This window comes from Macrobrachium nipponense, chromosome 26 (assembly GCF_015104395.2).
Source record: "Macrobrachium nipponense isolate FS-2020 chromosome 26, ASM1510439v2, whole genome shotgun sequence".
Taxonomy (NCBI): Eukaryota; Metazoa; Arthropoda; class Malacostraca; order Decapoda; family Palaemonidae; genus Macrobrachium; species Macrobrachium nipponense.
Window position 1 is genome coordinate 69,461,743 of NC_087215.1, and position 26,325 is coordinate 69,488,067.

Consider the following 26,325-nt stretch of genomic DNA (forward strand, 5'->3'; position numbering starts at 1 on the left):
CATCAGCTGGGTTCGGCCAAGCTCATAGCTGTTATAGATTAAGTTGGCCTTATGCTAGCACAGGCTCTTTATCATAGCATTGCTATAAACGCTCTGATTCTGCTGGGGACCAGTTTATATTACATAATATCAATTTGGGATAAATTACATTATGGTTCTCCAAAGGATCTTGGTTATAACCGATGTTAGGCTGTACGTACTTGGTTTTCACAAGGACACTATCTTATAAGACATTGCTAGATTTGCTTTTAACTCCAGGGGACCCGGGAACTAACGAGAAAGCTCTTTGCTCAGTTTTGTTGAGGCCATCTGGACAGCCTAGGACACTATCTTACTAACCATGTGCTATTAACTCACAGGACCCGGGAACTTACATGAAAGCCTGTTTGCACACGAGTGTTAAGGCCATCTGGCTAGCCCAAAAAGCAAGGAGTAATGAAGGCTGGAAAAATTCACGAAAAAGCCGACTATTAAAATGGGCTAAATTCCGTCTTTCAAGTAAAACCGCATTACTTTTGTTGCATCTTAGAACCATTACATCTCGGCACAAATAACTGACACAGGGAATTTTAGCAATTCAACCCGTCAACAAAATCGTCCTATTTACGAAAACTCCAGCAACCTTACAAAACAAGCTGAAGAACAAGTGATGGCAAAAATTTCTCTTTCAGGTGAGTTCTGTATTACTTAATTTGTATCTCAGTCAGTTGAAAAAGTGTTAACATTTTAGCTCATCAGTAAAGTTATCGTACTTAGGAAAAACTCCAGCCATCTTCAAAAAAGAAACTGAAAGACAACTGACATAAAAATGTCGTACACTAAATCCACAAACGCCTTAAAAAAACATTTGAAAGAAATACCAACTGAGAATCACTGCTTACCGAGTCACCATCGTCATCTTCTGGCTTGAGGAGATCCAGGACGCTGTCAACTGCTAGCACTGATTTCTTGGGAACGAGAGGAACCATCACTTTCCTGGAATCATAATTTTACGAATAGTAATGATGGTAACCACTGTGACAACAATGAAGCACAGATTAATAAAGATAGCATCCAACAGAAATATCTTATTCAAAAATAAGATATTCTAACAGTAATGATGGTAACAACGATAAATCACTGATATTAATAAAGATGGTATCCAACAGAAATATCTTATTCAAACAATAAGATATGTGAACAAATATAAGATATATTCATATAAGTATTTGACGTTACTTAACAGTGACCTTAACTGAAAGTGACAGCAAGTGGCAAATAAAATCACTTATCATGCCTTCACATTAAAGTAAACTTTTGACATGCATATCAGTTTTGGCAAGATGCTGTTGATTATCTTATACATTAGTAATCACGAAAAATAAAATGAGTTCACCTATATAAATGAATACAAAAATTCAAATATACATATATATATATATATATATATATATATATATATATATATATATATAGTACATATACATATATCTATATATATATATATATATATATCTATATATATATATGTATATGTATATATATATATATGTGTGTGAATATATATATATATACCATGAACCTGCGTATTCGTGTACTCCAGATTTGCGGACTCACATTCGTGGATACTTGTCTTTTTTTATCATAATATATGCACTTTTTGTGATAAAACTATTAAAAAACCAGGTATAAACATTTTTACTGGGTTTTCCTTGAGTTTTAACTAACAAAATAGACAGTTTTAAGCATTTTTATAGGGGTTTCAATTATTCACAGATTCTACCCATTTGCGTGAGGGTCTGGTACGCATCCCTTGCAAATACGGGGGAACACTTGTATGTATAGTATGTATATGTATATGTATATAATATAATATATATATATATATATATATATATATATATACATGTATACATATATATATTTTAATTACCTAAATGCAGCAGCGGCAGCTTCAACCGGGGTCGAGTTACTCTGGAGAGCCGAAAGGGTTGACATGACCTGCTGGGTTAACCTCATGTAAACACGAAGGCTACTGACAACATCTGTGCGATAGGATTCCATGACCTGCCGTAGGACCTCTGCCACGACATCGCCCACCTCCTGCAGGAAATGATTGGCTTTGGAATTCACTAGAAGTTTTAGAAAAAAGTTAAGTGCTTTGTTGATAATGACTAGTTTTAATGTTGTTGGTGATTCAAGTTTCTAAGTGTGTACACACACACACACACATACTTTCCACTTGGGAGCTATTATTCATCTTAGTGAATTAGCATTTATTCCAGTAATAATCATCCTTGTCTTACCTGAGCCCTGGGAATGGCACTGGCCTGAAGCCATGCAAAGATCAAGGTGTTTATGGGTGGAGGAGCGACACGTATTGGACGCGTAAGTGTCTCCATCGAGTGAGGCAACTTCCAGCCATTCACAAAAACCTTGTTAGCATTCACTATAGAGTTCAAGTTGGTTTTCCCATCATTATCACCACTGGGGAACTGCTCTGCTATGAGGATAATGCCTGCACTAGGATGCAAACTGACTTCCTCTCCTGCAATCTAAAGAAAAAGCAAAATTATTAGGATTGGATACTGACAATGGCGTTTCTTGCATAATACATCTGAGAATGATGCAATTTACACGAAATAGAACTACTAAGAATGGAAGAGAAGACACTTTACACTTTACAAGATAGCCAAATGGGGTAATAAACTACAGCAATGCTTGCTAATAAGTACGGCAGATAGCTTTTGCATTCTATCACAGATTTTAAGTAGAGAAGCACTAGATGCACTCCTTCCCAAATGCTGCAGACCACTGTCTGTTTCAGAATAAATCACTTTGCAGTGAAACTCAGCGTAGAGACGGGTTATTCCAACTCCATGAGTGAAATATAGCAAACCTACTGGTATATTTTTAAATAAATACCAGGAGTACACTAATACAACATAAGTCTAGTGATTGGAGATTTATGTGTGCGCCACAACATATCTACATACTGACTACGTAATTATAATAATGTCATTCCCCTCACAGCTTTGTTAACAAGGCTATAAATGCACAATGGATTTCAATGGCTGACCAAGTTAAATATGGCCAGAATTCACCCCTTAACTTATGAATCCCATGTCACTTAGGCCTTGATTTCAAAACTGACCTAGAGGTGGCACTGGGAGACAACTCTCACAATTGCACTGAAAAGTAATTATCAAGAGAGATTTGTCTTTAGAGTTTTAGAGTACCTGAATAACAGGGGTTGACGTCGTGTGACTGTGAGCCTGGTGTATGGCGAGCAAAGTTGACGCAAGGGCAGACAGGACAGTTGGAGTAGCCGCAGTGCAGTCTCGAAACACCGTCCACCAACCTCCTATGACTGTTCCTGCAATGCAAATATAGCTTTGAAAGTAATCCTACAGTCTGTTTTGTTTATGCACATATAACTTGGAAGTAGTCCTACACTCTGCTTTGTTTATGCAAATATAACTTGAAAGTAGTCCTACAGTCTATGCAATTATAACTTGAAAGTAGTCCTACAGTCTATGCAAATATAAGTTGAAAGTAGTCCTACAGTCTGTCTTGTTTATTTCCTATCGGAAATAATTAGTAAGTGCAATAAGAGGCAGAATCAAATGAATGGAAAAAAAATTCTCAAGGTAAAGTACTGATGTTGGACGAAAGATTTGTCATTATAGTTAAGATGGGGAATTTAATTTGGCAATAACCTGGTCTATTAGTGGGATATATGTATGAATAACCTGGCCTTGTAAAACCTGGTATATTAACCTTGTATATATATATGATATATAGATAATATATAGAATATATATATATATAGAGTGGTACCTCGACATACGAAATTAATCCATTCCGAAGCAGCCTTCGTATCATGAGCTTTTCATATCTTGAACCGCATTTTGCATGTAAAATGCCTAATCCATTCCAAGCCCTACTAAAACACCCCAGTAAATTATATTTCCAGGCTTACAACACGTTCTAGGGTTACGACGCCGATCCGACGGAAGAAATATGACTCCAAAAAGGCAAAATACTGTACATACTTGAGTAATATTCAACTGCATGTAATGTTCAACTCCATTTTTACTGCATATATTAGGACTTTAGCATATGTCCCTTAGCAATAAGCATAGCCTATATTTGCAGTTGCTACTGTAGCCTAATCTATGATTCTGACATCTAAACCTAAGAAGCTAAAAGCTTAGAATATGCCAATAAAATGTATAAATAATCAGTATGTACTCATTTCAAATAATTATTAATTAATCATTAACTATAATACACAAACAAACAAAAAAAACCTTCCCACCTTTTGTTTACATTCAGCACTTACGAGTACCGAATGATCGCCAAGCAATCACTTTTCCTAGCACACAGTAAGCCATAAATTTTCATTATATCTCCTCAACTAATATTAACTAAAAGAGATACCGAGTTACTGACAGCTATAATGAAACATATACGTAACTTAATATTAAAACAGAAGAAGAATTCTAGAAAATACATACGTATTTGTTAGCTTCGATGTTAGCAGTGTGATTTATTTTATATTTTATGATATCTAATTGCATGTACTCATTTCAAATAATTATTAAGTAACCATTAACTATAATAAACAATCAAACAAAAAAAAAGCTTCCAAACTTCTATTTACATTCAGCACTTATGAGTAATCAAATGTTCATGATCTCTCTTCAACTACTGAAACTACCAAACAGTATAATAACCATTCATTTCTATTCTTTAATCTATCTTTACCTAACGTTTTTTTTTATTAAATGTATTGCATGAATAAGTTTTTCAATTTACAGCATCCTTTTACCAATAGAATACATAGAGCACAAGGGGTAGATGCTGACCAATAGGAGAGCAGGATCTTACGGGGTGACTAGCATCAGGAACCAATGGGAGAGCGGGAGGATGGTGGTGAGTTTACTCAGTTGGCGGCGTGCAAGTTTTAAAATTGTTCTTGGTGGTCCAGGCAAATCTCTGAACTTTACAGCAACAACCTTTCGTAACTTGAACTATTTTTGTATGTAGAGCCAAAAAAATCTTCGTATTTGCTTTCGTATCTCGAGTTTTTCGTACGTTGAGCCTTTCATATGTCGAGATACCACTGTATATATATATATATATATATATATATATATATATAGATATATATATTATATATATATATATATATATATACACATAAATATATATATATATATATATATACACATAAATATATATATATATATATATATATAATATATATATATATATATATATATATCATGCATATATACATACATACATACATACATACATCATACACATATATATATATATATATATATATATATATATATATATATATATATATATACATACATACATACATACATCATACATATATATATATATATATATATATATATATATATATATAAAATAACCTGGCCTTTTAGTGGGATACATATATAAATATCCTGGCCATTTAGTGGGATAGCATTTTACCTCATGTTGCAGAAAGTATTTCCCTAACCGTTTCTCTCTTATACACATAATACATAGTTACTTCGTTTCTCTTTAGTCCCTCCTCCTCCTCCACCTCATCTTCTTCTTAAAATAAAAAAATGGACCTCAAATTATCTTACAAATTTCACATGCTCCCTTAATAATGCAGCATATTCAAGTACCATCCTTCTCTTTCTCCAGGATGGTATGCACTGCGAAAACCTCTTGGTTCCTGTTTACCTGTCAAAAGAATCTTCAAGGTGTTAGCCGAGGTAAGCTTGGACATCGTGAAACTCGTGATGAATCGAGCAGCTAGATGCGCAGCAGTTTCCAGCAGACTTTGTCTGCCACATCCGCTTTTACCTGCAGATGAAATGGAAATGGAACATGAAACCGAGTCCAAAGACCTAGTGCTGGGATCTATGAGGTCATTCAGCGCTGAAAGGGAAGTTGAGGGCAAGAAGGCTTTAAATGTGTAACTGGAGGTAAACCCGCAGATGCGCTATGAATCAACTGATAGAAAAGGGTGGAACGTAAGATGGAAGAAAGAGAATAAGAACAGAGGTACAGTAAAAGGAATGAAAAGGGGTTGCAGCTAGGGGGCGAAGGAACGCTGCAGAGAAGCTTAAGGAATGCCTACAGTGCACCGCTGACAATGAAGGGAATCTTATGTTTACTCCAGATAGTAAACTATGATCAGCACTTTTTTTTTACAGTCAAAATCTTTTCATATAATTCTTTCCTGAAGTATTAAGCCGTGTTAATTTTCTAGCGTGAGAGCCCCCAGTGACCAAAATCTTGTTAACCATTCACCAAAGAGAAATAATAATGTTATCAAACTTCTACAACATCTCGTAAAAAAACAACTGTTAGGACTATCGAACTTCTACAACATTTCGTAAAAAACAACTGCTAGAACTATCAAACTTCTACAACATTTCGTAAAAAAACAACTGCTAGAACTATCGAACTTCTACAACCTTTCGTAGAAAAACCACTGCTAGAAGTATCGAAACTTCTACAACATCGTAAAAAAAACAACTGCTTAGAACTATCGAACTTCTAACACCTTTCGTAAAAAAACAACTGCTAAAGTATCGAACTTCCTAAACATTTCGTAAAAAAACAACTGCTGAACTATCGAACTTTCTACAACCTTTCGTAAAAAAACAACTGCTAGAACTATCGAACTTCTACAAACATTTCGTAAAAAAAACCGACTGCTAGAACTATCGAACTTATAACAACCTTTCGTAGAAAAACCACTGCTAGAACCATCAAATTCTACAAAAAAAAAAAATTTGTAAAAAAAAAAAAAAAATAAAAAAAAAAACTGCTTAAAAACCTTCAAACTCTACATTGTCGTAAAAAAAAAAAAAAAAAAAATTTGCGAGAACCATCCAAAACTTCTACAAAAAAAAAATTTTCGTAAAAACAAAAAAAAAAAAAAACTGCTCTAAAACATCAAACTCTAACATTTCGTAAAAAAAAAAAAAAAAAACTGCTAGAACCATAAACTTCTACATTTCGTAAAAAAAAAAAAATGCTAGAACCATCAAACTTCTACATTTCGTAAAAAAAAAACAAAAACTGCTAAAACCATCAAACTTCTACATTTGTAAAAAAACAAAAAAACTGCCTAAAACCATCAAAACTTCTACATTGCGGTAAAAAAAAAAAAAAAAAAAAAAATGCTAAAACATCAAAACTCTACATTTCGTAAAAAAAAAAAAAAAAAAAAAAAATGCTTAAAACCATCAAACTTCTACATTTCGTAAAAAAAAAAAAAAAAAAACTGCTAAAACCATTCAAACGTCAACATTTCGTAAAAAAAAAAAAAAAAAAAACTTGCTAGAACCATCAAACTTCGAATTTCGTAAAAAAAAAACTGCTAAAACATCAAATTCTACATTTCGTAAAAAAAAAAAAAAAAAAAAAATCTGCTAGAACCATCAAACTTCTATCATTTCGTTAAAAAAAAACTGCTAAAACCATCAAACTTCTACATTTCGTGTAATAAAAAAAAAAAAACAAAAAAAAACTGCTAAAACCATCAAACTTCTACATTTCGTAAAAAAAAAAAAAAACTGCTATAAACCATCCAAACTCTACATTTCGTAAAAAAAAAAAAAAAAAAACTGCTAAAACCATCAAACTTCTACATTTCGTTAAAAAAAAAAAAAAAAAACTGCTAAAAACCATCAAACTCTACATTTCGTAAAAAAAAAAAAAAACTGCTAAAACCATCCAAACCTCTACATTTCGTAAAAAAAAAAAAAAAAAAATGCTAAAACATCAAAACTTCTACATTCGATAAAAAAAAAAAAAAAACTGCTTAAAACCATCAAAACTATACATTTTCGTAAAAAAAAAAAAAAAAACTGCTAGAACCATCAAACTTCTACATTCGTTAAAAAAAAAACTGCTAAAACCATTCAAACTTCTAACATTTCGTAAAAAAAAAAAAAAAAAACTGCTAAAACATCAAACTTCTACATTTCGCAAAAAAAAAAAAAATAAAAACTGCTTAGAACCATCAAACTTCTACATTTCGTTAAAAAAAAAAACGCTAAAACCATCAAACTTTCATTTCGTTACAAAAAAAAAAAAAAAAGCTGCTAAAACCATCAAACTTTCTACATTTCTAAAAAAAAAAAAAAAAAAACTTGCTTAAAACCATCAAAACTTCTACATTTCGTAAAAAAAAAAAAAAAAAACTGCTAAAACCATCAAACTTCTACATTCGTAAAAAAAAAAAAAAACAAAAAAAAAACTGCTAAACCATCAAAAATTCTACATTCGTAAAAAAAAAAAATAAAAACAAAACTGGCTAAAACCATCAACTTCTAACATTTTCGTAAAAAAAAAAAAAAAAATGCCTTAAAACCATCAAACTTCTACATTTCGTTAAAAAAAAAAAAAAAACTGCTAAAACCATCAAACTCTACATTCGTAAAAAAAAAAAAAAAAACTTTGCTAGAACCATTCAAAACTTCTACAAAAATTTCGTAAAAAAAAAAAACTGCTAAAACCAATCAAACTTCTTACCATTCGTTAAAAAAAAAAAAAAAAAAAAAACTGGCTAAAACCATCAACTTCCACAAAAAAAATTTCGTAAAAAAAAAAAAAAAACTGCTTAGAACCATCAAACTTTCTAACATTTCGTAAAAAAAAAAACTGCTAAAACCATCAAACTTCACATTTCGTAAAAAAAAAAAACTGCTAAAAGAACCATCAAACGTTTCCTAAACCATCGTAAAAAAAAAACAGAAAAAACTGCTAAACCATCACTTCTACGTTATAAAACCATTTCGTAAAAAACAAAAAAAAAAAACTGCTAAAACCATCAAACTTTCATTTCGTACGCAACCATCAAACTTCTACATTTTCGTAAAAAAAAAAAAAAAACAAAAAAAAAAACTGCTAAAACATCCACTTCTACATTTCGTAAAAAAAAAAAAAAAAAAATTGCTAAAAAACCATCACTTCTCCATTCGTAAAAAAAAAAAAAAAAAAATGCCTAACAACCACAAAAAAAAAAAAACTTCCTAACATTTGAAAAAAAAAAAAAAAAACTGCTAAAAACCATCAAACTTATACATTTCGTAAAAAAAAAAAAAAACTGCTAAAACCATCACTTCCTACATCGTAAAAAAAAAAAAAAACTGCAAAGACCATCAAAACTTCACATTTCGTAAAAAAAAAACTGCTAAAACCATCAAACGCTAAAAACCATTTCGTAAACTGCTACCTTAAAACTTCTTACATTTCGTAAAAAAAAAAAAAAAAAAACTGCTAAAAAAACCATCAACTCTACATTTCGTAAAAAAAAAAAAAAAACTGCTAAAACCATCAAACTTCTACATTTCGTAAAAAAAAAAAAAAAAAAAAAAAAAAAACTGGCTAAAACCATCAAACTTCTACATTTCTATGCTTTAAAACCAACAAAACTTCTACATTTCGTAAAAAAAAAAAAAAAAACGCTAAAGAAAAAACATCAAACTCGACATTTCGTAAAAAAAAAAAAAAAAAATTGCTAAAACCATCAAAAACTTCTACAGCGTACTGCAAACCATCAAACTTCTACAGTTTCGTAAAAAAAAAAAAAAAAACTGCTACAACCATCAAACTTCTACATTTCGTAAAAAAAAAAAAAAAAAAAAAAAAACTGCTAAAACCATCAAACTTCTAATTCGTACACTTTTGGCAGAAAACCATCAAATTTCTAAAAATTTTTTCCTCTCCTCCCCCAAAAAAAAAACTGCTCAAGAACCATCAAAAAACTTCTACATTTCAGTACTGCTAAAAACAATCAAACTTCTATTTCGTACCTTTGCTAGAACCACAAACCTTCTACATTTGTTCGTAAAAAAAACTGCTAAAAAAACCATCAAACTTCTACATTTCGTAAAAAAAAAAAACTGCTATAAAACCATCAAACGCTCTACATTTCGTTAAAAAAAAAAACTTCTAGAACATCAAAAACTTCTACATTCGTAAAAAAAAAAAACTGCTAAAACCATCAAACTTCTACATTTCGTAAAAAAAAAAAAAAAAAACTGCTAGAACCATCAAACTTCTACAACCTTTTGTAAAAAAACAACTGCTAGAACTATCAAACTTCTACAACATTTCGTAAAAAAAAACTGCTAGAACTATCGAACTTCTACAACATTTCGTAAAAAAAAACTGCTAGAACTATCGAACTTCTACAACATTTCGTAAAAAAACGACTGCTAGAACCAACAAACTTCTACATTTCGTAAAAAAACAACTGCTAGAACTATCAAATTTCTACATTTCGTAAAAAAAACAACTGCTAGAACTATCAAACTTCTACATTTCGTAAAAAAAACAACTGCTAGAACTATTAAACTTCTACATTTCGTAAAAGAACAACTCTGTTGGAACTATCAAACTTCTACAACATTTCGTGAAAACAACTGCTAGAACTATTGAACTTTTACATTTCGTTAAAAACAACTGCTAGAACTATCGAACTTCTACAACATTTCATGAAAAACAACTCTGCTAGACCTATCAAATTTCTACAACATTTCGCAAAGAAACTGTAAGAATTGTCAAACTTCTAAGCCATTTCGTAAAAAAAACTGCTAGAACTATCAAACTTCTAAGTTTGATAATAGACTAAATCTTATTTCTTAATACTGATTACTAATTAAGATATTTCACTGACCTTCACACGTCTGAAAATCCACTTACCGACGAGCAATGGGGGAGTGTGAGCAGTTATGGCGTTGATTAGCGCCAAAATACACCTTTCAGTTCCTGGGGTCAGGACGTAATCGCGATTTCCACAGCCGCTGTACTCATACCCATATTCGATGTGACCTGTAAGTAATATGGGGTCAAGACGGGTCAAGATATGGGTTCCATAAGCCATATTTGAAATAATGATGTGGGGTCACAATGGGTCAAGGTTTGGGTTCCATAAGCCACTTTTGAAATAACTAATAACAGTTATTTTATGATACTTTTGAAGTAAAAGAGGCTGGATTTTAGAATGGCATAATGCAACGCATTTTCGCTTACTTGGGGAGTAAGCCTATACACTACTTTGTTGTTATTATAGGAAAGGTCTATGGGAGAGACTAAAAAGGTCTGAAAAAAAGTGTATCGCGTCGAGTTAAAGATACAGGAATTTTAGGATAGGATATTTATGATTTATTCATTAAAATGAAAATGTAAAAAATAAATAACGTGCATGTTAAACAGTACAGAAAAATTATTTCTAATAAAATTTAGCGTGTTTATTTCGATTTTCGTTGGTGAAATAACACTCTATTTGACTGTAGATTTTAGCACGTTCTAAGTTACGTTAAAAGTTAGGAATATAATGTTTACAAGATATGCGTCAGGGGACTTGAATGACCACAAGTAATGGAGGCATACAGCTAGCAAGGGAGCCGTTTCAAAGGCAAGTCCCATTTACTACTATTACTACAGAGAACATAAACAAACACTAGCAAACGAGAAATAGAGGGCCAAAGGGGTCGTTTTAAAGGCAAGGACCGCCTAATACTACTACTACTACTACTTCTACTCACAGTGGGCGGCGTGAAGTAGAAGTGAAGAGTGACTATTTTGCCAAGAATATCTCAGATGGCAGATCCATGAAAAGGCGTCAGTCCGGCTTGTGCTGTAATAATAATAATAAAAATAATAATAATAATAATAATAATAATAATAAAATTCAGAATCCAATTAAATCTCCACTTACTGCTAATTTTAGACGGGTAAATTTCTCTTTACAACAACAACAACAACAATAATAATAATAATAATAATAATAATAATAATAATAATAATAATAATAACAATAACACAAAATAGTGATTTTGGGTTAGGTTACTGATGGTTTTATTGGTAAATAATAATAATAATAATAATAATCCATTCTAGAAATGTTTTTATAATAATATTACTAATAAATTATATCCATCCAGCATCTCCCAAGCATTTTCAATATTCTTTTTTGTTTCTTTTTCCTTCCAAGAGAAAATCACAAGAATGAAGCCGCATAAACCTTCAAATTACGATACAGCAGATATTAAATAGACATTAAATAGGTGTGAAATCATGTATACCTTCAAAATATGATGCAGTGTACCACACTCACCCACTAATGGCTAAAATCTGCAAATACTTAAAAGCCCTCTAAAAACTCTTAGAACTGCTTATTTAGATAGTTAAAACACAAAAATAATACTCAAAAAATACTTATACCTGAGTATCTTAATAGTGTTGTCACAAATAGTGCATCTAGTCACGAAAAATACCGCGAATAGGCGTATTTTCCGCGAATAACTGGTATAACGGGCCATAGAAAAATCCGCAAACCTTAAATCCGCGAATAACGAGGTCAAATGTCTTATGAAGACGTTAAATGAGGTGAACATAATTCCCAGCAGTCATTCTAATCCTTACTTGTTGCGAATCAGAGCGGCGACAACGTCCCTGGCGTGAATGCAGGCCATGAGTAGGGAGAGACCCCTCTCTGGAGGGAGCGCCGGAGGCTGGGGGCGCCTTGCTGTCCGGGTGGAGAGGCGTGAGGACGTCCGGACGGAGCTCAATGGCGCCGTGCCTTCCTAGGGAGGGAAAATAGGGATAACTGACTGAACGGTTTGCCTGAGGATATGCGAAGAAGTGTTCCCCTCAAAAATAGTTTAGGCAAAAAGTTTCAGTTTATTTCACTTTTTTTTTTAAACATGACAAAACTGATAAAATGAAGGAATGCTATGATAAAGCATGAAAATATTATAGGTGTTATAAGTATAGCTCTCTCTCTCTCTTCTCTCTCTCTTCTCTCTCTCTCGCCTCTCTCTCTAATCTCTCTCTAACTCTCTCTCTCTCTCTCTACGATCTATATATATATTTATAATATATATATATATATATATATATATATATAACATTTTTAAGAATTTTAAATTAAATAATATAGGATATATTAAATATAATATATAATTTATATTTTTTATATATATATACATTATATTATATTAAAAGAAGAAACTAAATCTGTCGGTGAATTGCGACATATTAGCTTTCTTCGCTTGGAGACAAAGAGAACCTAGTGACAGTCTTCCTCGAAGAAGGAAATGCTGAGCATGCATTTGTGAGGTCGAGGCCTCTACAGCCAGTTGCTATGGGGCTCTAAGGTGTGGCTGAGGATTGTGCGTTTGTGTGTGTAATGATGGGTGCGATCACCCGATACTTTTAGTAAGAAAGTCACACGCTCCTGAGGCAAGACAAGAGACGGTTCAGAGGACACCAGGATTTGGTACAAACCCATCGAAGAGGTATGGCATATTTAAATGGCTTAGGAACAGTTGCCTTTGAAAAGAGAGAAGTGTGACGTGCATACACTTATTTAACATTAATTGTGTGGTGGGAAATATATTGGATATGTCTCTTTGTTTCAGATGGGTCCCATGTCATTATTCCAGAGACGGGATTCTCTAAGACTTGACTATCGAAATGTAGTGGTTGACAATTTGAGAGTTTGGGGTGATTACTTAGACTAATTCAGGAAAGTAGAATGATAATTTACAGTTCTTTTATGGTTCAGACTTAGTTCTTAAACATGACCTTTTTTAGTCACTTTGTTCCATTTTATGTTTGTCTAGTTTGGGAAATAAATAGCATATTTTTGTATTTACATGAATTCATTAGCCTAGTTTGATATTGCTTGCATAGAGAGGCCGGCCAGCTACTGAAAGGTAAGAGTTGCCACTTGTGTAGTTTTGATAGGGGTAATAGATTTGATGGCAGTGTCTAAAAAGCTATTTGTACATTTTGTGGGCTGTAGGTACGCTAACAAAGAGACGGGTGGCTGGTTAGACGTGTGTTTTTGGGAAGGAGGGGGCTTATGATTATGTCACAGGCAGCTCGGGGTTTTCTTTGCTGATCCGGGAGTTTTGTGTTCGGGGCGGTGGCTCTCTCTCTCTCTCTCTCTCTCTCTCCTCTCTCTCTCTCTCTCTCTCTCTCTCTACATCTCAGAAAGTTTGGCTGGTTGGTGATCCGTGAAAGCTGGTGTCCTGGGGTTGTTGGGAAGAAGTTTGATTTTTGGCATGTTAGGTTGTTTATTGGGTGTGGTGAATGGGTTGGCATATGTGCAGTGCGTGTACAAGTTTGGTTTCCAGTCGTGTGAAGATGTGAGTGTGATTTTGTTGCTTCCTTTTTTTCATATATATATATATAAATAATTATATATATGTATATATAATTTATATATATAGATATATAAATATACAAATGTATATATCTATATATATATATACATATACATATATATATATATATATATATATATATATGAAGACAAAGTGATTTAAAGTGCAAACTAACAGCTATAACCAAATCTACCTAACGATGGCAGCATCCCAAATTGTAGGACGAAGATGTAAACAGGGAGAAGAAGGAATCACTTACATAGTCTTGGTCATCGACCTCCTCCACCTCCCCCTCCCCCTCAATGGGTGCCCCACGTCCCATGGCTTCCAGCAAGAAGAGGAGGTCTTCGTTCACGTTTTCCAGAACCTGACGGAGGGTTTCTCTGTTTCCCTGGAAAAGTTGATGTAATGTGAAATTTTATTTTTGTAAACTTTAATTGCATCTGTTTCCCTATGAGAGATATAATGTGAAACTTTCTTTTTAGTAAAAATTAATTGCATCTGTTTTCATGGGAAAGATATAAAGTGAAACTTTCTTTTCAGTAAAAGTTAATTGCATCTGTTTCCATGGGAAAGAGATAAAGTGAAACTTTCTTTTTGAGTAAAAATTAATTGCATCTGTTTTCCTATGAAAGATATAAAGTGAAACTTTCTTTTTAGTAAAAGTTAATTGCATCTGTTTCCATGGGAAAGATATAAAGTGAAACTTTCTTTTTAGTATAAAATAAAATATTGCCTCTTTTTCCCTATGAAAGGTATAATGTGAAACTTTCTTTTGGGACGTTATATTCCTGATTAGCAACCTGAGACAATCCATTATACCCAGTCTGAAGACAAAATGGGAAAACTTGAGAAAAACAATAAAACGATTAAAAAGTCAAAGTCCTCAAATTACAAATAGAAAGGAAAAATTATGAAAAGTGACAGAAATGCCTCTTGAAAGAGAGGAAGGTGTAGAAATCGGAGAAAGGACTGCGGAGAAAGTTCCGTGGTTCCATCAAACCAAGAGTAGGCTTTAGAAACCTACACAGAAAGGTAGGATGACAAGAAAGGTTTCCAGTAATGTTAGTTCCCTGGAAGACTGGAAATAGTCCCAAAAGAAAGTGCTTTGCAGGAAGTACCTTTGAAAGAAAGTGCTTTAATTTCAAAAAATCTTTGGAAGAAAGTGCTTTGCATAAATTACCTTTGAAAGAATGTGCTTTACAGAAAGTCTTTGAAAGAAAGTGCTTTACAGAAAGTAACTTTGAAAGACAGTGATTTAAAGAAAATATCCTTGAAAAAAAGTGCTTTACAGAAAATACCTTTGAAAGAAAGTGTTTTATAGAAATCACCTTTGAAAGAAAGTGCTTTAAAGAAGATATCTTTGAAAGAAAGTGCTGTACAGAAAGAATCTTTAGAAGAAAATGGTCAATGGAGAGTATCTCTGAAAGGAAGTGCTTTATAGAAAGTATCGACGTAACCAAATGCAAAAACAGAGGAGGAGAAAGTAACTTTAAGGTATTACTGACTTTTGCTCTCTTTTGTAAGGCTACGTCCACTCCAGCCGCCCACCAAACTCTCCAGGCTACGGTCACTGCTGCAACAGGTTGCTCTTGCAATATCGAACGACTGAGGGGAAAGATTTCGTAAATACAGAATAGATAGACATTTATAAAAGCAGAGGAAAAAGACGATAAAATATTTACCAAAAAAAAATCATGATTCGTCAGGATAATATTATCAAAGGATTAAGTATTGACTGATATGGACCCTGAGAACTGAGTGAAATGTGGTCATTAGGTGAAAAAAAAAACTTTTCAGTTTTGGAATAAAATTCTAGCCATTTGAGTTGCAATTTAAACAGCAACATAAAACAAATGACGTTGGATGTTCATCACCACATAAAGTAGATTTATAACCATTGCATATCACGGACATTCAACAACAATAATACTCTACAAATGCCTCTCAGGATTACATATTTTTAATCTCAAGTCATCCACTGGTTTTCCTTTCCATCAGATTAAAAAAAAAACAGTACTACTTCCAAGAAACTTTCATTAATAAACAAACGCCTCTTTTTTCATACGAAAGCTATAGACAAGAAGAGAATACAAACAAGGTAAGTAATATATAATCAGAACAAGAAAACTACGATAATCAAAACAAGATAATTAGAACCAAAACAAAAACACGTACATACTCAAAACGAGATAACTAAGATATAATTGCAATAAACAACTCACAACAGCCTGATCTCTCTCCCCAGTTCGTCCACGGAGGATTTCATAGCTTTCCTCATTGCCAGATTGAGGCCATCGATGATCCTCTGGACTTTGGCGCCAACGCCCACGCCGCCCGCGTCCGGTTGGGCGTTTGGCTCCAGTTGGGCGATGTTGACGGCAGTGGGAAGATCCAGCTGCTCGCCCTCGACGCTAACCACGCCCGTGACGTACGTGTCCACCCATTTCATGGCGACCACATTGTTGAAGAGCTGGATGAGGGAGGGATCGAAGTTTTGAGTGAAAAAAGCTTCTAGATTGATAAAAGCTTTGAGTGAAAAAAAGCTTAATTGAAAAAAGCTTTGAGTGAAAAAGACTAGATTGAAAAGCTTTCAGTGAAAAAAGGCTTCTAGGGTGATAAAAGCTTTGAGTGAAAAAAGATAGATTGAAAACAGCTTTGAGTGAAAAAAGCTTCTAAAATGATTAAAGCTTTGAGTGAAAAAACTAGATTGAAAAGCTTTCAGTGAAAAAAGGCTTCTGGGGTGATAAAAGCTTTGAGTGAAAAAAGCTAGATTGAAAACAGCTTTGAGTGAAAAAAGCTTCTAAAGTGATTAAAGTTTTAGTGAAAAAAACTTGATTGAAAAAAACTTTGAGTGAAAAAAGCTTCTAAAGTGATTAAAGCTTTGAGTGAAAAAAGCTTCTGGAGTGATAGAAGCTTTGAGTGAAAAAAAACTAGATTGAAAAAAGCTTTGAGGGAAAAAACTAGATTGAAAAAAGCTTTGAGTGAAAAAAGCTTGGGGCATGAAAATGCTTTGAGTGTGGAAAAGCTTGGAGAATGATAAAGCTCTGAGTTGAAAAACTTCGGTGGAGAAAACCTTCAGGGTGAGAAAAGCTTCGATTGAAAAATCACTTGTGATTGAAAAAAGCTTCAAGAAAGTGACGAAAGCTTTGAGTGAAGAAATATTTGAGTGTGAAAAAGGTTTTCAGAGCCTAAAAAAGCTTTGAGTAAGAAAGGTTTGAGAGTGAAAAGACTTTGCGTGTGAAAAAAGCTGCAAGTGAAAAATGCTTTGTGAATGAAAAAAGCTTCGAGAAAGTGAAAAAAGCTGCGAGTGAAAAATGCTTTGCGGATGAAAAAAGCTTCGAGAACATTAAAAAAGCTTTAAGTGGAAAAAGCTTCGAGAGTGAAGAAGCCTATGTAAGAGAAAACGCTTCCAGGCAATGAAAAAAAAGCTTTGAGAGTGAAAAAAAAGCTTCGACAGTGAAAAAAGCTTTGTGCGGAAAAAAAATTATTCGAGAAAGTGAAGAAAGCTTTGAGTGTGAAAAAGGGCTGCAAGTGAAAAAAAATGCAATCAATCAACCATGCAGCAACTTACCTTATAAGAAAATTCACTGAGCAACTTGCACGAGGGCTCGGCCAATAAGCGGGTCATCTCCTGATCCGTCAGGAGGTAGAGCCTGGAACACTGTCGGCGGGGCTTCGACAGGGACTGGGACAGACGGCAGAGCAGGAGATCAGCTTCCCGTCTAAGGGACGACACCTCTTGGACGTAACTCCCGTTGGCGGACAGTTCCAGGATCATGGGTCTTCTTTCCGTCCTCTCGATCAGCTGTTAAATGATAAAAGAGGACGATAGAATATGGAATTTGGGCCAAAGGCCAAACCCTGGGACCTTTCAGGGTCATTCAACGCTGAGACGGGAATTGTAGGTGGAAAGGTTTGAAAGCCGTTACAGGAGGGAAATCTCGCAGATGCACCATGAATCAATTGTTAGGAGGGGCTGGAAAGTAAGATGGAAGAAAGAATGTGAGTGGACGTACAGCAAAAGGAATGTAAGGGGTTGCAGCTAGGGGCTGAAGGGACGCCACAAAGAACCTTAGGTAATACCTAAAGTGCACTGTGGGAGGTGCTCTGACGGCACTAACACCCTACGGGAACAAAAATCCTAGCAGATCGATCAGTTCTCCCCAGAAAAACTCACCTGTCTGTGTTTAACCTTGAGGACCGAGGTGTCGAGCAGGGAACTGACGGCAGGCGAAAGAAGAAGAACCACTCTGCTCTGGGTGCTTTTCCAGGCCTCCAGCAGCTCCTCGATCCTCACCAGCGTCTTCGCTAAGCGACTGGCGTCGTCTTCGAAGGGTCGACAGTATCTGAAATCGAGAGACTGAGACTCAAAAGACTTGACTTTCTCTGATACAGAGGCAGAAAGAGTCTTCTCTTGGAACTGAGACTGAGTCCCAAACACTAAACTAGCGCTTATATGGAATTAATGAATTAAAAAAGGAAAACAAGACTGCTTCAGGCATACGCACTTTGTACTTCTTAAGGTCTTCAATGCGAGGTTATGATGGTGTAAGTGCTGCAGAAGTCCATCGAGTCCATCCACATACCACAGGGAAGATGTGGTGACCACGGTTAGCCTGGCATGTTGCCAACACTGCAATAAAGGAGAATTAAAGTAGAGGATTGTCACTGAGACCTTCTGCATAGCAGATGTGTAACAGCTTTAATGCAGCATGTTGTCAACACTGGAGTAAAGGTTGCCAACACTGTAACAAAGGATAAGTTATTAGAGAATGTCACATCTACCATCTACCACAGAGTTACGTAGGCTAACATCCTCCAGTCAGGCATCTTTCTATTTAGAAATATGGAATGCAATAAGGAAAAGAATTGGATTCTGTAATCTGATAGGGATTTCATTTTCACTTATGCAACTTAGGGTATCTAAAAGTAATCGCCTACTTGTTAATTTACTTTCATTTATAAACGTAGCAACCAATTTCAATGGAAACAGCAATCTAAAAACAAGAAAAAAAATATGGCAAAGGCAATTTTGGATGAATACGAAGTAATTCCATCATGAAAGAAGATGACCACCTTTTTATGCTGAAGATTTCTCCTTACAAATGTTTTCTTTTTTATCTGTTTTACAGGTTAACAGTAAACAATACTTAATGAAATGGAAAGAAATCGTTTCAAGAAACAGGATACGAACTTTAAAGGAGAAAAAAACTATGTTCGGTTATAAACACTCGCACAGTAAAAGATAGGTACCCCTTTCTGAGTCACTAATAAAACTGGCTTGTTTAACAATAAAGTGGACTAAAACTCATGAGATACTGTTTTAAAATACCAATAAAACTCAGTAAGATCACAGATAATGAGAACGAGACACTTCCACTGTCATACAAAAGCCATATTGAAGATATTACGCAGACTACATCTATCCCAAAAGAAAAATTAGAGCAACATTTACTCCACACCTGGGCAAGAAACCGAATAAGCATATCTGTCCGACTGGCTTTTGCTTTTGGAAGAAGATTAAATCAAATTAAATAAATAAAAATAATGAAAATACCCACTGGCCTTTGAAAAAAATAAGATAAAATGAAAAGAAAATATATTTACACAAGCTATCAAAATAAAAGTTTCCACTGCCATATGTGCAAAAATGAAACAAATAAAGAAAAGGAAAACCCATTGCCTTTGCTCTTAGAAAAAAAAAATAAACAAAATTAAATCAAAATAAGAATAAAACAAAGGCAACTATCAAAGCAGATTCATCCACTGTCGTACATGCGTGATGTTCGTGAGGTGATTGTTCAAGATGTTCTCCTTGATGGCCATGGCCACAGTTGTGGCCACCAGGAGGGGATGTCGAGAGAGGCGCAGCTCCAGGACGTCCCAGACGCTGACACCACTCATGCTCCTTCCTCCGACCCAGTCAGCCTTGCATCCTGCAATAGGAAGAATGGAAAATCTTTATAGACTAAAGAAAGCACGTGGGTATGCCCTACTTTTGTCTTTTTCACTTACTTGTCTTTCCATTCCCGTTTCACTCAATGGAATGGATTTTTGACAAATTTAGGTATAAGGCCAAACAATATAAAATTCTGGCCAGAAGCCAAGCGCTGGGTCTCCTATGCGGTCATTCAGCGCTGAAACGGATGTTGACGGTGAAAAGTTTTGAAAGGTGTAACAGGAGGAAAACCTGCTAGTTGCACTATGAATCAGTTGTTAGGAGAGGGTTGAGGACAGTAAGATGGAAGAAAGAGAGTATGAAAGGAAGTACAGTAAAAGGAACGAAAGTGGTTGCAGCCACGGGCCAAACGCACGCCTCAAAGAAAGTTTAGTAATGCCTACAGTGCACCGCATGAGGTGCACTGACGGCACTACCCCGCTATAGAGGACCTATGAGGGTCATTCAGCGCTAAAACGGAAATTGACACTGAAAAGGTTTGAAAGGTGTAACAGGTGGAAAACCTCAAAGCAGTTGCACTATGTATCAGCTGTTAGGAGAGGGTTGAGGTCAGTAAGATGGAATAAAGAGAGTATGAAAGGAGGTACAGTAAAAAGTAATGAAAAGGTTCTCAGCTGAAGTATCAAAGAGAGACATAACAACAACCTGCAGATGCTATAAGACGCTGCCAGTGACGAGGCTGGACTGCGGGCTGCCTCAGAGCCGCCGTGACTTCCAGACTGTTGGCGTGGTCTTGCAGACGCTGGTGGAGGGACCTCCCGACCTCTGTATCCTGAGATCCTTCGCACTCAGCCAGGTCCCTCTGGATTCCTTCCACCTGGTGCTTCAGTTCGTCCAGTTTCGCAGTCGGCCAACGCATCGTTCGCCAAGTGGTTTCGATCGTCTGTCAAAAGGATCAAAATTCAGTGGGATGTTACTGAGAGACAATACTGTAGTTCGTTGAAGAAGAGACATTACTCTTTGGTCGTATATATGAAAATAAAGTATCGTGTTCTCATAAGTTCATGGTTAATCTTATCAGGAACCTTTATTTCTATCAAATTTCGTCCTGAGAGACAATACTGTAGATCACTGAAGAAGAGACATTACTCTTTGGTCTTATAGTATATGAAAATAAAGTATCAAATATATATTAGATTTTATACCAATCAAATAATCCTTGAACAGTAGTTTTGTGTTCTCAGAACTTCATAGTTAATCTTATAAGGAACCTTTATTTCTATCAAATTTCGTCTGTCGCAAGGACCAAAAGTCAGAGAAATATTACTGAGACATCGCTAGATCGCTGAAGAAGAGACATTCCTCTTTAGTCTTATGAGAATAAACCAAATAAAAGTTAGTTTCATAGCGTTAAACAACCCTTGACAAGTTGTGTGTTCTCAGAAGTCTATAGTTAATCTTCTTTGGGACCTTTGTTTCTTGAAAATGGGATAACTAAAGAACCTATTCTCATTAAAAAAAAAAAACAACTGCAACCATTTTTTATGAAACGTGAATGAATTTTTAGTGCATAAGATCTTCCACAAGAACAGTAACAAAAAAAACCTTTATTACAGATTAAGAACGTATATGACGGAAGACGCCCTCGAACTTTGGCAATTTCGGAGGAATCGCTAAGGACTTGGTCATACTTACCCTCAGCTTCTGGTAGATGGCAAAGACGCCCTTCATTTGTTTCATGACGTGTATGGCATTGTCCAGGCCAGGGTACTGAGTGGCAGCCAAATCAAAGATCTCCTCCTCTTCTTCCAGAGCCCGACGGATCTTTAATAATTCTTCCACTTCTGCAGAATATTCCTGTGAACGAAGACATAAACAGAGGTTGGCAGCCATTAACAAGATATGCAAAACTTATAGGTAAATATGTGCATAAAACACAATGGTTGTAAGAATGGTTTATATATGTGGGTTATCTTTAATTCAATTGGTAAATTAGAATTAGAATCTAAAATTCAGGGCAGAGGGCAAGTGCTGGGGACCTATGAGGTCATTCAGAGTTGAACAAGAAATTGAGAATGAGGAAGGTTCGACAGGTGTAACAAGAGGAAGACCTCGCAGTTGCCCTATCAAACAATTTTGGAAAAGGGTGGAAAGGAAGATGGAAGAACGAGAATATGAACTGAGATACAGTAAAAGGAATGAAAAGGGTTGCAGCTAGGGGTCAAAGGGACTCTGCAAAGACCCTAAAGCAATGCCTGCAGTGCACCACGAGAGGAGCACTGACGGCACCCGATAGAATAGCTCAGCAAAGAACCAACCTTCAGAAGCTCGACGCCCCTCTCCAAATTCTCCCCGACGGAGCCGGGTCCCTGGTCCTCAAACCTCCTGTGGAAGTCCCGCACCGTGCTGCTGAATTCGTCGATCTTATTCTGGGTACTTGACAGGAACAGCTGCTGCACGGGTTCAACAGCTTTCTGGACGGTCGCAGCTGTCTGATGAAGGACTTCCAAGCGGGCAGAGGTGTCGTCCAGCTGTTCGTAGTCGCGTTTGGGTACCTGGGGAGATTTGGAATTAAATGACCTTATCATGTTCCTGTCATGTTTTGTCACAGAGGTTATTTGACGGGAAGAGCTCGTGTGTTGTATTTTAATAAGCACATATCCAATAAAACTTCGTACAACTTGTTTTTGAAATTCTGTTATGCCTGGATTCCATCAAGAATAAGGGATAAGGTTATTTTAAGAATATAACTGCATCACTGCAGCATTTTGGGGGAAATGAAGTTTAAAAGGGAATGATTCTCTCTCTCTCTCTCTCTCTCTCTCTCTCTCTCTCTCTCTCTCTCTCTCTCTCTCTCTCTCTTATTCTACTCAGTGCTAAAATCAAACACCTCGCAGCTTATTACCATTCGACACCCCTACCTATCTACAGTATTGCACGAAAAGAACAACATTACCTTGATCCCGTAGACTTGGAGGGTATGGAACATCTGACTGACATCAAGGAGTGCCGTGTGCAGGTGAGCCTGCTCAGAGCTGACCTGACCCACGCCCTTCATGACCACCGTCAGTGCCGTCAGGTCGTCAGGTGACTTCTGCAAGGCGCTGTTGATTGTCTGTTGAAGACGAAGGAGAGATTGATTGATAGATTAATTAGTAGCTGCTGGCGTCACAACGAAAGAAGAAGAGAGAATTGAATTGAATATAGAATTTAGGCCAAAGGCCAAGCACTGGGACCTACGAAGTCATTCAGCGCCGAAAAGGAAATTGGCAGTGAAAGCTTTGCACTATGAATCAATTGTTAGAAGAGGGTGGAGAGTAAGATGGAAGAGAATATGAAATGAGGTACAGTAAAAGGAACGAAAGGGGTTGCAGCTAGGGGTCGAAGGCACACTGCAAAGAACCTTGAGTAACACCTACAGTGCACCGCATGAGGTGCACTGACGGCACTACCCCCCTACGGGGAAGACTAAAAGAGAGAGAGCGAAAAAGGAAGCGAGAGATAGAGGCAGAAATATGCAGGTAGTATACATATATATGTGTATTTACACATGAATGTAAATATGTGTATATGCATATGTGTATATATTTGTTTGTATATAATATACATATACATTTATATATAAAACATTTAGTTCCTCGTTGGACGAGTGATTTTCGCGCTCGACTACCAATCCGGTGGTCCGAAGTTCGATTCACGACGCGGCCAACGTGGAATCAGAGGAATATATTTCTGGTGATAGAAATTTATTTCTCTATATAATGTGGTTCGGATTCCACAATAAGCTGTAGGTCCCGTTGCTAGGTGACCAATTGGTTCCTAGCTATGTAAAGATATCTCATCCTTCGGGCCATCCCTAGGAGAGCTGTTATATATATATATATATGCACGTATGTATGTATGTATGTGAAAGTCTCTTTGCACTAGAGCAACTAAACCAAACCAATAATAAAAAAAAAATCATTATACAGGCAAACAACTCTAGTTCTAGAAGAACTTCCATGACAGGACCATCCTCGAACGAAAAATATCCTACCGTGATCTGGTGCAGGACGTGTTGCATCCGAGACCTGGCCTCCTGCAGGAGTCCTTTGCCCAAGAGCTTCATCCATTCGTCGATGTGCTCCACCACCTGCTTCACCAGTCCCCCCACGTTCAGGCTGCAATGTCAAGGACAAGGCAGTTACGAGGGGGTGTCCTTAACAGGATGATAATTATAAATTTAATAATAATAATAAAATAATAATAAAAGAATTAATAATAATAATAACTAATAATGACAACAATGATAACAATAATAATAATAATAATAATAATAATAATAGAAACAATTACTGTCAATACTTGTTCAACAAATAATAATAAAAACAATAATAATAATAATAAAACAGCTACCATCAGTATTTCTTCTTCTACAAATAATAATAATAATAATAATAATAATAATAATAATAATAATATAATAATAAAATTGTCATGGACGAAGGCAGAACTCCACAACATAAACCAGAAAACTAGGAAACATATGACAATACACAAAACACTACACCCAAGAGCAAATACGGACATACTATACATAACACGAAAGGAAGGAGGGAGAGGACTACTAAGCTTAGAGGACTGCGTCAACATCGAGAACAGAGCACTGGGGCAAAATCTGAAAATCAGTGAAGACGAGTGACTCAAGACTGCATAGGAAGAAGGACTGATAAAAGTAGACGCAGACCCAGAATACAGAGAGACAGGAGAATGACAAACAGAACAGAGGAATGGCACAATAAACCAATGCACGGACAATACATGAGACAGACTAAAGAACTGGCCAGCAATGACATATGGTAATGGTTACAGAGGGGAGAGCTCAAGAAGGAAACTGAAGGAATGGTAACAGCGGCACAAGATCAGGCCCTAAGAACCAGATATGTTCAAAGAACGATAGATGGAAATAACTTCTCTCCCATAGCCAGGAAGTGCAATACGAAAAATACCATCATAAACCACATAACAAGCGAATGTCCGGCATTTGCACAGAACCAGTACAAAAAGAGGCATGATTCAGTAGCAAAAGCCCTCCACTGGAGCCTGTGCAAGAAACACCAGCTACCTTGCAGTAATAAGTGGTACGAGCACCAACCTGAAGGAGTGATAGAAAACGATCAGGCAAAGATCCTCTTGGACTATGATATCAGAACAGATAGGGTGATACGTGCAAATGGACCAGACATGACGTTGATTGACAAAATCAAGAAGAAAGTATCACTCACTGATGTCGCAATACCATGGGACACCAGAGTTGAAGAGGAAGAAAGGGAAAAAATGGATAAGTATCAAGACCTGAAAATAGAAATAAGAAGGATATGGGATATGCCAGTGGAAATTGTACCCATAATCATAGGAGCACTAGGCACGATCCCAAGATCCCTGAAAAGGAATCTAGAAAAACTAGACGCTGAAGTAGCTCCAGGACTCATGCAGAAGAGTGTGATCCTAGAAACGGCGCACATGGTAAGAAAAGTGATGGACTCCTCAGGAGGCAGGATGCAACCCGGAACCCCACACTGTAAATACCACCCAGTCGAATTGGAGGACTGTGATAGAGCAAAAAAAAAAAATAAATAAATAAAAAATAATAATAATAATAATAATAATAATAATAATAATAATAATAATAATAATAATTAATAATAATAATAATAATAATAATAATAATAATAGCTACCATCAGTATTTCTTCTTCTACAAATAATAATAATAATAATAATAATAATAATAATAATAAAGACCAGCTCCTGATAGACAAAATGGTAATGAAGAACAGTAGGAGAAGGAAAACCAACCTAAGCATGGCATGGATAGACTATAAGAAAGCCTTCGACATGATACCACACACATGGCTAATAGAATGCCTGAAAATATATGGGGCAGAGGAAAATACCATCAGCTTCCTCAAAAATACAATGCGCAACTGGAATACAATACTTACAAGCTCTGGAATAAGACTAGCAGAGGTTAATATCAGGAGAGGGATCTTCCAGGGCGACTCACTGTCCCCACTACTCTTCGTAGTAGCCATGATTCCCATGACAAAAGTACTACAGAAGATGGATGCCGGGTACCAACTCAAGAAAAGAGGCAACAGAATCAACCATCTGATGTTCATGGACGACATCAAGCTGTATGGTAAGAGCATCAAGGAAATAGATACCCTAATCCAGACTGTAAGGATTGTATCTG

The 26,325-nt window shown here is 35.7% G+C and overlaps 1 protein-coding gene across 1 annotated transcript in view; it reads right to left on the reverse strand.

Moving 5' to 3' along the window:
• LOC135199712 (uncharacterized) overlaps window positions 1-26,325 on the reverse strand; it is a 140,797-nt gene that overhangs the window by 47,135 nt on the left and 67,337 nt on the right. Inside the window, exons 25-44 of the mRNA XM_064227868.1 lie at window positions 24,128-24,251; window positions 23,048-23,206; window positions 22,410-22,646; window positions 21,787-21,948; window positions 20,797-21,034; window positions 19,968-20,128; window positions 18,701-18,825; window positions 18,370-18,538; window positions 17,764-17,997; window positions 16,415-16,662; window positions 15,698-15,797; window positions 14,449-14,580; window positions 12,442-12,602; window positions 11,562-11,653; window positions 10,717-10,845; window positions 5,734-5,856; window positions 3,219-3,355; window positions 2,286-2,534; window positions 1,913-2,082; window positions 882-975 (exon numbers count right to left, since the gene is read on the reverse strand). Of these exons, the coding sequence (XP_064083938.1) occupies window positions 882-975; window positions 1,913-2,082; window positions 2,286-2,534; window positions 3,219-3,355; window positions 5,734-5,856; window positions 10,717-10,845; window positions 11,562-11,653; window positions 12,442-12,602; window positions 14,449-14,580; window positions 15,698-15,797; window positions 16,415-16,662; window positions 17,764-17,997; window positions 18,370-18,538; window positions 18,701-18,825; window positions 19,968-20,128; window positions 20,797-21,034; window positions 21,787-21,948; window positions 22,410-22,646; window positions 23,048-23,206; window positions 24,128-24,251 (3,244 nt within the window). The remainder of the gene's footprint in view (window positions 1-881; window positions 976-1,912; window positions 2,083-2,285; window positions 2,535-3,218; window positions 3,356-5,733; window positions 5,857-10,716; window positions 10,846-11,561; window positions 11,654-12,441; window positions 12,603-14,448; window positions 14,581-15,697; window positions 15,798-16,414; window positions 16,663-17,763; window positions 17,998-18,369; window positions 18,539-18,700; window positions 18,826-19,967; window positions 20,129-20,796; window positions 21,035-21,786; window positions 21,949-22,409; window positions 22,647-23,047; window positions 23,207-24,127; window positions 24,252-26,325) is intronic.